Genomic DNA, 16178 nt, shown 5'->3' on the forward strand with positions numbered 1-16178 from the left:
AAAATCTTAATGTCACGTCAGAAATCAAATATCACTGCAGCCAATGAAAGTAGGTAATATTGCATCATAGTGATACTGAAAAAGATTTGGCTGACTGTTAGTAGTTTAAAGGTTAAATAACTGCATTTGGAACATTTTGCTAAAACAATGTTGACAAAGAAATTTAATTGAGAAAAGCAAGCAGAATTTAGCAATGATTTAAGTCACATGTAAAGTTATTGGAGTAGAAATAGGTTAAGTGACATGAATTGGACTCAGGAAATGAGGTACACATGAGACCTAATCAGTAATGGTCTTCCAACATTATATTAAATATTCTGGAAACTTGCCAACACTGACCACATGTCCGCTGGCAGCTCAGTGGAAAGATATAAGTTAGTTTCAGAGGCTGTCCGCCAGGTGTTGAGAGGAGGAGGAAGAGTTGGAATGGAATCAAGCACCTGTTCAGTAGTGATCTTTAGGGGTGCTGAGGAGGCCTGTTCGAGGAGAACTACTTCCTCTCACTCAATGTACCTTAACTTGCACTCTTGTTGGCAGCCTGCCTGTAAGGACTGCTTGCTAGACTGCATGTTAAACCATGGCAACGCGGTGGCACAGTCGTTAGCACTGCTGCTTCAAAGCACCAGGGACCTGGGTTCAAGTCCAGTCTTAGGTGACTGTGTGGAGTGTGCACGTTCTCCCCGTGACTGTGGGGGTTTCCTCCGGGTGCTCTGGTTTTCTCCCACAGTCCAAAGCTTTATGAGTTAAGTTGATTAGCCATACTAAATTGCCCCTTAGTTTAAGGGGACTAACAGGGTAAATATGCGGGGTTACAGGGATAGAGCCTGTGTGGGATTGTTGTCAGTGAGGGCTCGATGGGCTGAATGGCCTCCTACACTGCAGGGATTCTAAAACACTGGGCAGAGCAGATTCAACATCTTCTCCACTGAACAATGACCCCTGGAAGGCTCCTTAAATATATGTTGGGACTTTTGGAAACGTATTCATGGGGTTGCATATTACAGTCATGGGAGCACAGCCGGTTGGCTGCAGGCCATCCCACCCCACAGCTATAACACATTGTGGACGTGCTAATGTGGCTGACAGTGGAACATCCCTCCAATACAGGGGAGGAGGGCGGTGGTGGCTGACTGGGGTTCCAAGGGGGAGGCGAGCTGAAGGGAAAGGCGCCTGAGCAGGGGGCTATCTCAGGTCATTCTCATGCCTGAGTAGTGTGAGGGGCACTGACCCTTGACGTGAGTGATGGGGAGTGGATGCAGCCCTTTTTGCTTTAGGGTTGGTGGTGGCCATTGGGTGTGGGGGTGTGGTGGTTAGTGGATTGGAGGAGGGGGCAAGAGGGATCACTATTTCAGTTTTTAGGGGTAGAGGGAGAACTGTCTGTGGAAAAGACAGCCCCAATCCCTGAACAGCCAGGCTAGGCGGTACGAATTGCGAGATGCATTGACTTGCATCCATCAGGCAGGAGAATCCCCCATTACAGATGCTGCCACCAGTACAAAACTCTCCCGTTCTCATACCAAAGAAAGCACTAAGCCTGAAACTGGGAGAATCGCGGCCATTATCTTCTTGCATTTTGTAATGAGGCCTTGACTTACAAGTAACGGAGAATAGGTCTGAAATTTGCATTTGGGACAAGTTTTGAAACTGGTTAGTGTCTGTTGCATTTCAAAGGAGTCTCAAAGGTGACGAAGAACATTTGCATTTTACAGGAGATTCGTAAGTAAATAGGAGTAAGTGTTTTAAAATGTTAGTGTCCCAAAAAGAGCTAATATGGGAACTTGGAAAGTTTGGGAACCTGAGTTTTCAAACGGATATGTGAATACAACAGAGAACCAAGATGAAAGGAGTGAAAAATTATTTATGAAAACAGATTTTTATTTGTTAGTTACTGCGGGAAGTCTCACTGAAAACCGATTCCTGTGTCTTAGAGTGTGCCAAAAAGCTATGAAAGTCTTTTAGTTGAAAAACTGTATTGGACTAAGTATTGGACCAGCAGAGTATTTGTCCTAGAAACAGTTTGTTTTGGATCTCTGTTTGAAAAAATCATAGCAATATGGATTAGTTCTGCGAAGGTGTGGATTGTACTCTGTTTAGAGTGGAAGCAATTTCTCAGTTTGGGTAATGTTAAAGATAGTAATAGCAAGATAGTCTTATTGTGTACCTTTGATAAAGCATTTTGGGAATAATTTTGTAAGATTTCTTTATAATTCTGTAGTTTTTATCTTGTGTGTTTAAGTTTTATGGTTTCTTTAAACAAGCATTCTAATTCTTTAAGTTATTAAAAGTCAACGCTGGAGACCTCAGCTTTTGCGTTCCATAGCTTTCCCTTCTTGTTTCCACAATACAAAAAATAGACCGTGACCTGTGACCTCTGAAGTGTTCACCAACAGGGAGGGAACAGTTTTGTCTCGTGATTGTCGAGTGATGTTCATTCATTCATTGTCGTAGCATCTGCATGGTCTCCCTAGTGTACCATGCTTCCCTGCAGCGTATTAGGTAGACAATGTTGGCTGAGTTGCAAGAGTATGTGCTGTGTACCTGGTGGATGGTGTTCTCACGTGAGATGATGTCATCCATGTCGATGATCCAGCATGTCTTGCAGAGATTGCTGTGGCAAGGTTGTGTGGTGTCGTGGTCACTGTTCTCCTGAAGGCTGGGTACTTTGCTGCGGACAACGGTCTGTTTGAGGTTGTGCGGTTGTTTGAAGACAAGAAGTGGGGGTGTGGGGATGGCCCTGGCGAGATGTTTGTCTTCATCAATGATGTGTTGAAGACTCGGAGAAGATGTTGGAAGCTACGAACACTTCAGCGGTCATGAACATTCGGCCTCTGACCTTCAGGTAAGCGTTCTCCAAGGCGGCCTTCGTGACACACAACAGCGCAGAGTCGCTGAGCAGAGACTGATAGCCAAGTTCCACACACATGAGGACGGTCTCAACTGGGATCTTGGGTTCATGTCGCACTATCTGTAACCCCCATGACTTGCCTGGGCTTGCAAAATCTCACTTACTGTCCTGTCTGGAGACAATACACATCTCTTTAACCTATGTTAATGCTATCTCCATTCACATTGTCTGCATCTTTAAGACTTGAATAGCAGGTTAGCTGTAAAGACTTGCATTCTAATCAGTATTCTGTAAATTGTGTGTGACTTTATATGCCCTTCTCTGATCAGAACCCTCCACACACCTGACGAAGGAACAGCGTTCCTGAAAGCTTGTGGGACTACTATCAAATAAACTGGTTGGACTTCAACCTAGTGTTGTGAGACTTCTAACTGTGTTTACCCCAGTCCAACGCCAGCATCTCTACATCATTTCCCTAACAGCAGCAGTGGTTGTAACAGTATCAAGGTTTCATTAGTGGACGCTGCCAGAACTGCAACCAGTCCCAGTATTGACAGCATTGATGTCAATACTGAACACATCAGCCGGAACTTTACTGGCATATCCACCCCGATTCCAGGGGCAGGTGAGGCTCGGGGAACGGCATTCTCCATTGGCTTCAGGCACAATCGTACGAAACTCTGGCGGACGTGCCAGTAAAACTCTACTCATCAGCTCCCAGAGTGAAACCTAGCTTCATAGATCCTAATTTTTTTTCTGAAACAGTGGAGGAAAGTGACTGAACAAATGCACAGTTGAACTTTAATACACAAAAAAACACTTATTAAACAGTAGAAAATGAACCGTATTACACCAGACAAAATGGTTGGAAATATCTAAATTCAAGCACAAGAATATTATTTAATTATACAATATTTCTTCACCCTCGCCCTATCATTACAGGAGCATATAAATTTGAAAAGATCAAACAATTTATCACATCTATCTTGCACTCTAATAGTCAGGGTTAAGTATGCATGGGAATTACCTGGTGAAGTGTGGACGGACACTGCAAAGTAAATGACAGACGTGATTGAAGCAGATTCCGTGGATTTTTCAACAACAAACCCAAGAGCTTGTCACATTGTGAACCAATTGGTCTCGCTGAAACTCTCCTTTCTCATGATGCATCAAATCTTCAAGTTTGAATAGCATGCCTTGGAATTTCTTTCAAAAGTCAGTCCCACTCAGTCAACTTCAACAAAGATCCAGCTCAAGAGTTTCAATTTCACTTCCCAAGATGCCTCCCCCCCCACCCCCAGATCACCAAGTAGTTCCAAACCTAACTTTTCAAGCCCACTTTCAGACACCACTACTCCAAAACGGTATCTGTGGCCTGCAGCACAGGGAAACTAATCTTTGGCTGCCATTTTGTAATTTTGGGCTTCTTCTGAAGATGTGCTAACAAATAAACTGCATACGTGCAGCCGCTTCTCAGCCGGCACATGCACAGGAGACCCGAGCTCCCAACCTAAAACGGCAAAAGGCAACAACTGTGGTCACTTTCAGGCCAATGCACGCGCAAATGGCCAAACACCTGCAGGGGACTGTAATTCCTGAACTGCAGCTCACAAACTCAACTTAAAGTTAAGTACTGGAGTTTGTTAAAATGTGCAGAAGGCACAATGGATCCCAGAGGAAATTAAGTGTGAAATATCAGGCAGGGAGGATTTGGCAGCATAGGGAGGGCAATATTGGGGGTGGTGGGTTTTGGAGAACAGGGTAAGTAGAAAAATAGGATGGGTACTATCTTTGGGGGCTTTCTCCCTGCCTCAGAAAGGACACCTCCTAAAGACAGTACTCTCTTTTTAAAAATTCTGGCACAAAAATGGTCTGCCCAGTCATGGCCATTATGACGTGGGCAGCATATTGTCGGGGTTAGTTGGCTTAATAACAAGCTCCATTTTCCCTTGATTATTTATTTAAATATGGCAGGTGGGCTGCCAATTTAGGTGGCCGGGTGGGAACATTGCTGGATTGGACACCCATCCTATTTTACATGCCCCTTCCCTACCGAAAACACACCTGACAGGGGCGCAAATCCAGCCCAAGGGACCAAGAGCCTGTTTAGAGTTATTAGCTGAAATATCTATGGAGCCCAATATAGAAACGAAATGGTAATAAACAAGTGTACTCATTTTCCATTGAGCTGCTTCCAGGAGAAACAGTATTGGCAAAAGGTTCTGGTCAGGAAATTCCTGAATTTTTTTTAGTTTGTTCAAATTAATGTCATGTGATTTCCTGACTGGTGCGCCCTATGACCATTGTTACTCATCAATGGAAAATCCTTAAGAAATCAGTTTAAGTGCAGTGTTGAAGTCACATATCACTTTTACAGTCAATAAATTGATAGAAAATGCACAGAATACACAACGTAATTATTAATTCTGAAAAGATGTCATGATTAGGATCAATAAGAGCTTTTTCATTTGTAAAGCATGTTTGCAGTTTCAGGACAATTAAGAGTACGAGCTAACAGACAAAAGTGCACATATTACAGGTTTTGGGTAACATTGAATCACTACAGTGCAGAAGGAGGCCTTTTAGCCCATCAAATCTGCACCGACTCTCCTCCCTATCTCCATAACACCATGCGTTTACCATGGCCAATCCACCTAACCTGCACATCTTTGGGAGGAACCCTATACAGACATGAGACCTCACACAGACAGTCACCCAAGGCTGGAATCAAATCTGGCTACCTGGCGCTGTGAGGCAGCAGTGCCAACCATTGTGTCACCATGCCTGTGATCATTGCATACTTGTCTGCTCAAATGTTTAATTATTCAGCATTGGAACAAGTAACAGTGAGGATGAAGATGCGCTCTTTCTCCCAGCTCCACATCAAGCTTTTAAAAAATGTACTGAGATTTTTCTTTACAGCAGCTGCTTCACTGCAGTGACCACTGATATTACTAGGCAGTTCAAGTCTTGCTGAGTGTCAGCCATTTAGCAAGAAGTGCCTTAAACATGTATTAGGTCCCTCATTTACACCTGGAATCAGTCTAACGCCTGAAAAATTCTCTGACTCACAGTAGGGTTGGATCCCTTTACTCCCCTTGAAATTTTCTGCCTGGAAAATGGGGAGTAATTTCTCCCCAAGTGGCTTGAAAAGTAAATGGAGCTCAATGAGGAAAGCACATTGCAAAACTTCTTCCATGATAATCCTGACTATTCTAATGAGACATTTAGAATACGTGCAAATGGAATCCTAGAATCCCTACAGTGTAAAAGGAGGTAATTCAGTCCATCAAGTCTGTGCCGACCACAATCCCACCCAGGCCCGATTCCCATAACCCCACATATTTACCCTGTTAATCCCCCGGCACTAGGGTCAATTTAACCTAATCAACCTAATCCGTTTTTCTTTGGACTGTGCGAGGAAACCGGAGCACCCGGGGGAAATCCACGTAGACCCAGGGAAAATGTGCAAATTCCACACAGATAGTGACCCAAAGCCGGAATTGAACCCGAATCTCTGGCACTGAGAGTTAGTAGTTCTAACCACTGTGCCACTATCCCATCCCAATGAATGAACCACTTGGAGAAATTGAACGATATCTGAATATAAAACACCTATTTTCCATTAAATTTACAATGGGAAAATAATCAAAGGATTTTAAAAAATTGCATCTTGCATTGCTTTGAAGTTTTTTTTAAAGGTTTTTTTGAAATGTCCTATTGTAGGGAAAGGTCATATCTGTAATTGTTAAAACTAAATACCTAAAGTTTTAACAATATAATGGTAGTAAAAGTTGGAGGGTTTTTTTGGTGTAAGATGGACTATTTGCAAGCCATATATAATTTTGTCATTTTCTTTCTCTCCAGGTATTCTCCTACACAGCAGATAAAGAAATTAGGACAGATGATCTATGTCTGGATGTGTCTAGACTAAATGGTCCGGTTGTCATGTTGAAGTGTCATCACATGAGGGGGAACCAACTGTGGGAATACGATGTACAGGTTCGCTTTCTACTTACTTAGCCATGACTGATAAAGCATGTTCAGAAACCCACGCTTATCATCATCTTCGTACATAGGAAAATGTTTAAACATTAGTGACACAAATGACAGAGAAAGGAAATTCCTTCCTCAATGGGATACAAATATTCTGTTTAGTCATTACACAAAATTTGCATTGTAACCTGTATTTAAAGATTGCTGTTACAATCATCCAACATAGGGAAAGAACTGAGGGACAATATTTCATGTTTAAGATTTTTACTGTAATAAACTAAAATAAACATAGACCAAACATTATTCAACAGGTAATAATATACCTAATTAAAGAAAATGTATTTTTACATCAACTAGCTAACTCAATTGAGATACCTTTTACAATTCATTTCACACTGCAGCATACTTCACAAGTCTAAAGCAAATCCCAGATCTAGCAGGTTGACTTTTCCATCTTACACTAAGAAGAAACTTCCAACGTTCTTCAAAAATTGTTTCATTCAGCCTGAGTCTTTTGGATTTTCACCAGCAAGACCAACCTTGGCAACTCCCTGTTCCTTAAGCCGCTAACAGCTTTGATCGTTGCTTCTCCTTTTATTCAAACAGAAAACAAACTCTTACAAGTATCCTTTTTTATTGTTAACACAAATAGTCCTTCTGTTTCAGCAGTAGTTGCTCTCTCTTTCTCTCTCTATCTCTCTCCCTGTCTCTCTCTGTATCTCAAAACAGCTGTTCCTCTATCTGAGGTACTATCAATAGGTGTGAAAACTGTGATTTGATATCTCAATAGTTTTCTGTTTCTCACCCATGACAACCAGATCACATGGTTTTGCCTCCAAGTGGAGACATTTATTGTGCCCACCCTGTCTCTCTTTTCAGAAAGTTCTGTTAAAGGGGGCATATTAAAACATGAAAGCTCAACGTTTAAATCATGACTTAACATTAATTTTATTTGATTTCAAGCCAATACTTGTGAAGGAAAATATTGGGTACAGCAATCGGGATCAAAATGCTGCTTCAAACCCTGACAATATATTCAGTTCATTCCATAAGAATCAGACTAAATACAGCTCATAACCTTAACCACAATATTTTCCACTATCAATGTATTTGTACTATAAAATTATGTTTAGTTTATCTTAAGATGCTTAACATTATATAGGGTGAAAAAAATGAACTGCTTAAAACTCAAGAATGCACTAGTTAATAAGACATGGACTCCAAATATAACATTTTATACAGCTGCTTTCGTAGCATACTGAGTCGTAGAAATTATAGAAATATTATATTTTGTCCAGGGTTAGGTTTTCGGATAGAAATCTCAGCCTATTTGTGTGCATTCTTTATATTCCATTTCAAATGCCCATTCAATTTTAGTTTAAATTTTGACAATATCACTATCTCAATAGCCAATTGTTAAAATATTCCATAGGCTAACAATCTTCAATGGCTACAAATTTCTTCTAACTTATCGCTTTTAGAGGGTCTATGTTGCCTTGATACCAAATTGTCAACAAATGGAAGCAAAAACATTCCCACCTTAAAAATATAATTTGGATGATCCGTTAACTTCTTCCACTCTTGTGAAAATTCCCATTTTTTTTCACAACCACAACCTGTCATTGATTCTTAGTTTTATTCTTTCCAGTAGTTTATGGTGGTCCGGTGGCACAGTGGTTAGCACCGTCCTTAATGGAGATGCGTGTATCCAAGTATCTCCCCTGTATCTTCACAGCACCCGGGATCCAGGTTCAATTCCAGCCTTTGGTAACTGCACATTTTCCTCATGTCTGTGTGGGTTTCCTCTAGGTGCTCCGGCTTTCTCCCATCGTCCAAAGATGTGCAGCTTAGGTGTGTTGGCCCTGAATGTCCCAAGATGTGTAGGTTAAGGGCATTAGTGGGGTAGTGCATTGGGCTACAGGGACAGAGGTTGGCTCTGTTGGGGAGCTGGTGTGGACTCAATCAGCCAAATGACGACCTTCTGCATTGTAGGGATTCTGTTCTATGATTCTAAATATTTCAATAATGACAGAATATCCATAGCTACAATATTAGAATTATCTTTTTAACATGGCCTCTGCCTTTTTGTTCAATATTCTCACATCTGAAAGTCATTAGTCTATATGTCATATTTTGGACCTTTTCTATTCTCGCTGACTCATTTAGTTAAAGACACATGTAGCTACACTTCTAAATCTCTTTCCCTCCACTTTTCTTAGGAATCACCTTAGGTTGTACTTTCTTACATTCAGATTCAAGAGAACATTGTATTATTTAATTGTTTGCTATACTGGACTACATCTGCCAGCTATATGCCCTCTCAACCAATCTGTCACTACCCTCCTTCAATCTTCTGCATTCTTCTTCAATTTGCAATGTTCCCTAATTTGAAGATGCATTTAAATTACTCGTGGGCTGGGATCTTACCACTGTTCACGCTGGTGAGATTTTCCTATGCCGCTGCATGAACGGAGATTTGGCTGACCGCCAAATTCTCCAACCTTGCCGCAGCGAGAGGTTTGCCTGAACAGGCAGCAAGATCGCACCCATAGACACATGCCATTCAGCCCATCTATTCAATGCTAGTTTTTATGCTCCATAGGATCCTCCTCCCACCCAATTTCATCTAATCTGATTAGTATATTGTTTTATTGCTTTCTTCTTCATGTATTGATCGAGACTCTCCATAAGTGCATCGATGCTGTTCACCTCAGCTACTCCTTAGGTTGCAAGTTCAATATTCTGATCATCCTCTGAATTACACCCTTTCTCCTAGATTTCTTTGCTATTTCTTATTGACAGTTATAGTATTGATTTCTGGTTTTGCATTCAACCACAAGTTAAAATATATTCTCTACGCTGACCCTATTAAACACCTTCATAATTTTAAGAATCTCTATTTGGGCCTTCCTCAGCTCCCTATTTTTTTAAATGAGAACAGAAGCCCAGCCTGTTCCATCCATCCTAACATTTGAGTTATGTTGTAATTCTTATAAATCATCAACAAACATTAATATCAATCCTCTTATGCCTCTGTTCAAATCATTAACCTGAATGAAAAACCCAAGTAGACCAAATTATATTCCTGAAACACACCAGTAGCCACAGTCTGCAAAGTGTTTACATGCTCCTTGTCTAATTTCAGTACTGGAGCCATATCTCAATCCATGCTGTTATAAAATCTTTGTGTGTAAATTTTGTCAATGTTTCCTCTCAACATTTATCATTACAAATTGCTACACTGTATTGACATTTCTCAGCTTTGTCAATTGTCAAAATGTCGTTGGAAATTCTGGCTGCTAACTGGCTCATGTAGTGAGACTCTGAAATAGTGACCTAATTTTGTCATCCTTGTAAATATTAAATGACATACAGACCATGGCAACGGCAAGGACCATTTAAATGTGTGTATCTGGTATATTATTGGGCTTAAAATTGCTCATGGACACAATTCCTGCAGTTATACATGTATCAGACCACCCCATCAGAAGATGAAGAGCTATTTATTTGTCTTTCTTGGTGGTTGTATGCATCTAGAGATGCCAGATTCATTAACAACATGTCTATGATGCCTACCTTACTCCTGAAGGTGTAAATGTGGCATTTGGTGGATTGGGTTGCCCCAGAAAGAAGGTCACACTGGCTCAGGGCCTTGAACATTTGTTTCTGGGAGAGTTTGCAGCCATTCCACCTGCTGGAGACAACAATAAGTTTGTTTTCAACACTCCCATGCCTTTTCCCCATTGTTGACCTATGTCAAGAAACCAACTGTCATTGTATTTTTGTCAGCGAAACCCTGACATCCCCTCCTAGTAATCACACATCCAACAAATCTCTTTCTCAGTACTGCTGACATCTTATCATTCCTAACCCAATGCTTCCACACCTCAAGTCCACCCTCGAACAATTGGGTCATTCAGCATGACTTCCCCATGGTAACAGAGCCCAATAGCAACCTATATCCTACCATTCCTTAGTACCTCTTCCCACCATTCACAAGCACCACAATCAACTATCACCATAATTCCACAGCTCTTATCTTCATTGTCTCCTCCATCAGTTCTGAGCACTTTCCCCACCAATTCTCCCAAACCCCTCACACTCTGTTTACCAATGGTCCCATAGTCCAACCATCAGAGCAGTGCACCCCCGGGGCAAATTTCCAGAAGATGCTCAATTACCAGCTGCCTGCAGGTTCACTGGTGAGATGACAAGTAGGTTGAAGAGAAAGGAAGACAAATCTTCCTTTCTTATAATCACAGACACCTCCAGCTGCCGCTAAAGCAAAATTATCAACAGGAGGGCAGAGTGAACTAGCTACGAGATACAGATTAGAGGAGTCTTCAGGAGCTGCTCATGAAATGGAGAGCACTGCCTATGACTGCTATCAAACTTGCAATTTGCAATGTTTAATGGTCAAATTATATCTAACTTCCATGCTCTTCCAACTTCATGATGTGAGGTGCACCCTCTGAGCAGCCAAGATTCTGGCTCGCCTTGGGCCATGCTAAAGCAAAATGCTAACTGCTAACTGCTCATTTAACATGCTTAACTGGCTTCTCACCACAGCTGGATGGGTTGCGAACTCTGCTCAAGAGCTGCCTCCATGAGAAGTGGTGAGGGGCGGAAGCAGCACAACACCTTCTTTGATTTGGTCACTTGCTACCTCCAAGCCTGGAATGTCGTGATAATGTTAGGGGTTGTGGGCTTTAATAGAAAAAGAAAAGACATGGGCCATAATTTTCCCATCCTACTGCATTAATATTTTAGAACAGCAGGTAGGGAGAATCGTGCGTTGGCCGATTTGCAGGGTTTGCGCAAGCATTCGCACCCCGCTTGCGTCTCTTAGCCCCGGATTTCCTTTGGCACCTGCTCTGTGCTGGAAATCAGCGGGGAGATGCACAGACTATTTAAATTGTCTTTTTATGTTATCTGCCATTAGCAGACCCAGGACTGAAGTCTCCAGGCACGCTAGCATCTCGCACCCCACCAGAGTGTTTCACTCCAGTGGGGATTACTTTTGGTGATGCAAGTTGCCTGACTAGAGTGAAGGGGGGAAATTGGGGCCCCCCAGGGAGTCGGGCAGCTGGGAGGTGATGCCCCTGGGCATTGGCACTCTGTCAGTGTCTGCCTGGGCCCCTTGGCACAGCCCAACGGCCAAGTGCAAAAGCCCAGGGGGCACTTTAGTGCTGCCCGTCAGGCATGGGGCAGAGCCAAGGGGGCAGGCCTATGGGGGATGGGGCTTAGGGGACAGGACTTGATGGGGCAGGGCCTACGGGACAATCAAATGAGGGTGGGGGGGTGGTCTCACTGCTACTCTGCATAGGGATCATTGGGGGGAAGGAGGGAGGCCAGCGATCAGGGCGGGGTGGGAGGACAGTCAGCCTGCTGGTGGGGTTGGCACTGTGAGGGCTCAGGACTGTGAGGTGGGTCGAGACTGTGGCGGTGGGGGTGGATTTGGGGCCGGGCCCAGGAATGGTCAGGGGCCAGTGATCAGGCCATGGGGGAGGTAGGGTGCGAGCTGGCATTGCAAGGGTCGCAGGGCTGGTCAGCGATTGAGCTGGCCAGCAATCGGGGGGCCAGTAGTGCTGGACCACTGCACGTGTACCGACCTCGGCACTGATAGATCGGCGTAGTGGCCCACTCAGTCTGCTGATGTCAGCCTCTCCAGCGGGGATAGGCCCTATCCCCTGAAATTTAATGATATTCACGCTGGTGGCCTCTGCCGTACATAGTGTGAGTGAGATTCTCCTCTGAACTCCCACTGAAAAAAACCAGCATGAATTACACCATTTTTCACATGAATTCAACACTGAAAATTTTCTTAGGGAGAATTCTGCCCATAGTTTGCACACGTAGGTTCAAACTAACACACAGCAGGTTTATTGAAGAGCTGTTATTTGCTCTGCATCAGAATAAAAAATTGGAAATCAAACAGCAGCCTGAGCACACATCCTAATGACATCATGTGATCAGTTCTTAAAGCAACCTGCAACCCTTTTTAAGTGTATAACGTCCCTCCCCTTTTATGCCTGTTGTCGTGACAATTAATTACTACGATGTTACCCAGAGGATTAATAATACTCTAGACACAGTACTATGCATCATTAATCATTATACACAGTAGATAAGAAGTTGGTTGGGAGAATGACAACTGTATGTGACATTCTGTAATTTGGCTGTCCTTGATCCCGGAGGTATGATTTGGAACTTCAGTAGAAACTTCTTCTCTTGGAATTCGTTCTGTATTGTTCCCACTTGGTATAGGAGCAGAGATACAATCATCAGGCAACTCAGATTCAACTAAGTCTTTCGTAGTAGCATTCACAGCACTAGGGGCTAAAGAAGTTGGTACGAATGGAGGTGATTCTGAAGAATAATTTCAAGATGACAATTGGTCAGCGTGGCTTCGCCAAACTGGTCCATCTTTTGATTTGAACTGTGTAATTGGACTTGTTTTTGCTCAAGCTACGAATGGTACCCATTTCTCACTCATGGCATAATTACGCGCTAACACTCAGGGCTCAGTTTTACCATTATGATTCTAAATGTTGAATCTGAGAGTGCTTCAGATCCGGTTTTTAGACCTGTTCTCAGGTGTCCCCATATGCACTCTGCCTGAAAACATTTCAGTAATTCTGATTTGCACTGCAAAAGCCCGTGGGCGGGGCTTAACTCATCCGAGATGCTGAAGCTCTGATCGGAGCCTTCAACTGCGCATGCATAGTAAAAAAAACCAGAAGAACGCTCCCCTGCCACATCGTCCCCGGGCCCAAAAATGCCTCCCCTGCCACCCCGTCCTCCTCTCCAGCCCCCACAGACATTGCCCCACCCCCCACAACATAACTGTGCCCCTTATCCCCACCCTCCTGCAACCCAGACCGATCGCGGCCCTCTCCCCCTTCTCACCTCCTCCCCGCCCACTCCCACCGATTGCATGCAAAGTGGCAACGGACCCACCCGCCCCCGATCACATGCAGAGTGGCAGTGGACCCCAACCCCACAACCACTGATCTGAATCAAAAAGCCACCAGAAGCTCTGAACTTACCTCCTCAGAAGCTGGAGTACCCAAATTCGACCTTTACGGACCATGTCTTTTTGCGTCGAATCTGGATGGGTGAATGTGACGTTAAAGGGGGAAATGCTGGTAGGTTTGGGCGTCCAGCCTATTAAGTCAATTTAAATGTATAAAATGCATTTAAATTGATGTTGTGCCTATTTTGGGCGTGGTGCCGACAGTAGCCATTTTAGGCCCTTGGTAAAGAGGGGGACGGGGTGGAGGCAGTCGCAAATCGTACTACTCGCCTCACCCCGACTTTCCCAAGTTTACATGCCCGAAAACGGGCGCAACTTGATTAAATCAGGCCCTTGATCTTCTTGTTGAAATGAGTATTGTCAAGCAACTTGAGATTGTTGTTGGTGCTTCACTGTCACTGATGTTTCTGGGGGTAATAACAAATCAAATGTGGTTTTCAACTTTGTCTTTATGAATAGGAATGTAGGTGAACTTTGGGTAATCACATGCATTGTGTTTCTATAAGATGCCAAAAAGCTATTCACTCGACATGATAATGAACGTTACTCTCTTAATGCTTTTAAAGAATGTTTCAAGCGTTGTATGAATCTTTCAACTAATCCATAATTTGAAGGATGATAAAACGTGGATTTTATATGCTGAATACCATTAATTTTGAGATAATCCTCAAATGCTGAAGAAAAATATGAACCATTATCACTAAAAATTTGTTCTGGTTTACCAAATCTTACGAAATTTTCATCAAGTTTTTTATTAGTTTGTTCAGATGTAATAGATCTCATGATAACAACTACTGGCCACTTACAGTGTGCATCAGCTATGACTAAGAACCTGAAATCCTGAAATGGATCAGTGAAATCAGTGTAATCGTTGACATGGCATTTTAGATCAATCCCAAGGGTGTAAAGGAGACCCAGTGGTGTATTTCTTATTTATGCACAGGATTGACGCTCCCACTTTTTCTTCAATCTGGGCATCTTTTGTGCAAGAAACTGTGAACAATTATCACAAATAATCTGTTCTGGTTTACCAAATATTACAAAAAATTTCATCAAGTTTTTCAATGGTTCAGACGTAGAAGGTCTCATGATAACAACCTCTGGCCCCTCTGGGCATGCATCAATTATTACTAAGAATTGTAACCCTCAAGCAAAATCTACATCCAATCAATGCCATGGCATTTTAAGTCACTCCCAGTGGTGTAGAGGAGAAAACAAGTGATGTATTTCTTATTTGTGCACAGGAGTGACACTCCCTCTTTTCTTTGGAATTTGCAGATAAGATCAGTAACCGTCTTTGCAGTTAGCTAGCAGCTAAAGGTGTGCCTTTATCTGGCCCAAAAATAGTAGTTAAGGGTTGATGATCAGTCAACAGTTTTAAATGACAAGATGTATAAATAATGATGAAATCTTCATATGCCAAAAAATTATACTTTGTGCTTCTTTTTCTAGTTGAGCATCATTAGATTCAGTACTCGTTAGAGTATGTGAAGCAAAAGCTATTGGTCATTCTTCTCCCAAAGGCATAATATGTGAAAATACTGCCCCTACCCCATAAGGTGAAGTGTGGTAAGCAAGCAGTAATAGTAGCTTCTGATTAAAATGAACCAATTCTTCAGACTGCTGCAAAGCACCTTTGACATTCTTGTATGCTTACTCGCGTTCAGTTGTTCAGTCCCATGATTATTTCATACATAATAAATTATGCAAAGGCTTCAATAATGTAGCTAAGTTAGGAACAAATTTGCCATAATCATTTACTAATCCCAGAAAGGACCTCTATTGCATTACATTCGTTGGAAATGGTGCTTCTAAAATAGCTTTTTAGGTGCTTTATGTGGGCTTTTATTATCAATAACATGACTCAAGTACTGGACAGATATCTGGGAAAAAGTCACAGTTTTCTTTCTTGACAAACAGACTATGTGCTTGACGACATTCTAATGTTGCTTCTAATTTATTCAAGTAGTCTTGCTTACTGGATGCTGTAATTAGAATCCAGTTAACATTGTACACCAAAGAGACCACTTATAATCTGGTCCATTAATCTTTGGGATAGGGCTGTACAGATGTGATTCCAAAAAGCAATCTTTTATAATGAAAAAGATCTTTATGACTAACAATGGTAAGCAATAGTTGAGATTCAGTGGCTACATTCATCTGTAAACGTACATGTGAAAGATCAGTCTTGCTGAATTTCTACCCATCTGATAACTCAGCAAACAAATCTTCAACTAAAATAAGCAGGTATTGATCAGCACAACACTGGATTTATGGTTGCTTTAAAATGACCACAAATAC

The 16178-nt window shown here is 42.3% G+C and overlaps 1 protein-coding gene across 3 annotated transcripts in view; it reads left to right on the forward strand.

Moving 5' to 3' along the window:
- The window catches only part of galnt13 (polypeptide N-acetylgalactosaminyltransferase 13), a 439485-nt gene that overhangs the window by 386918 nt on the left and 36389 nt on the right, over positions 1-16178 (forward strand). For all 3 annotated transcript variants that reach the window (XM_080198243.1, XM_080198244.1, XM_080198245.1), the window contains one exon: positions 6713-6847. In XM_080198243.1, coding sequence (XP_080054369.1) covers positions 6713-6847 — 135 coding nt within the window. The remainder of the gene's footprint in view (positions 1-6712; positions 6848-16178) is intronic.

The sequence above is a fragment of the Carcharhinus amblyrhynchos genome, chromosome 11, assembly GCF_965287045.1.
Source record: "Carcharhinus amblyrhynchos chromosome 11, sCarAmb.v2.hapA, whole genome shotgun sequence".
NCBI lineage: Eukaryota > Metazoa > Chordata > Chondrichthyes > Carcharhiniformes > Carcharhinidae > Carcharhinus > Carcharhinus amblyrhynchos.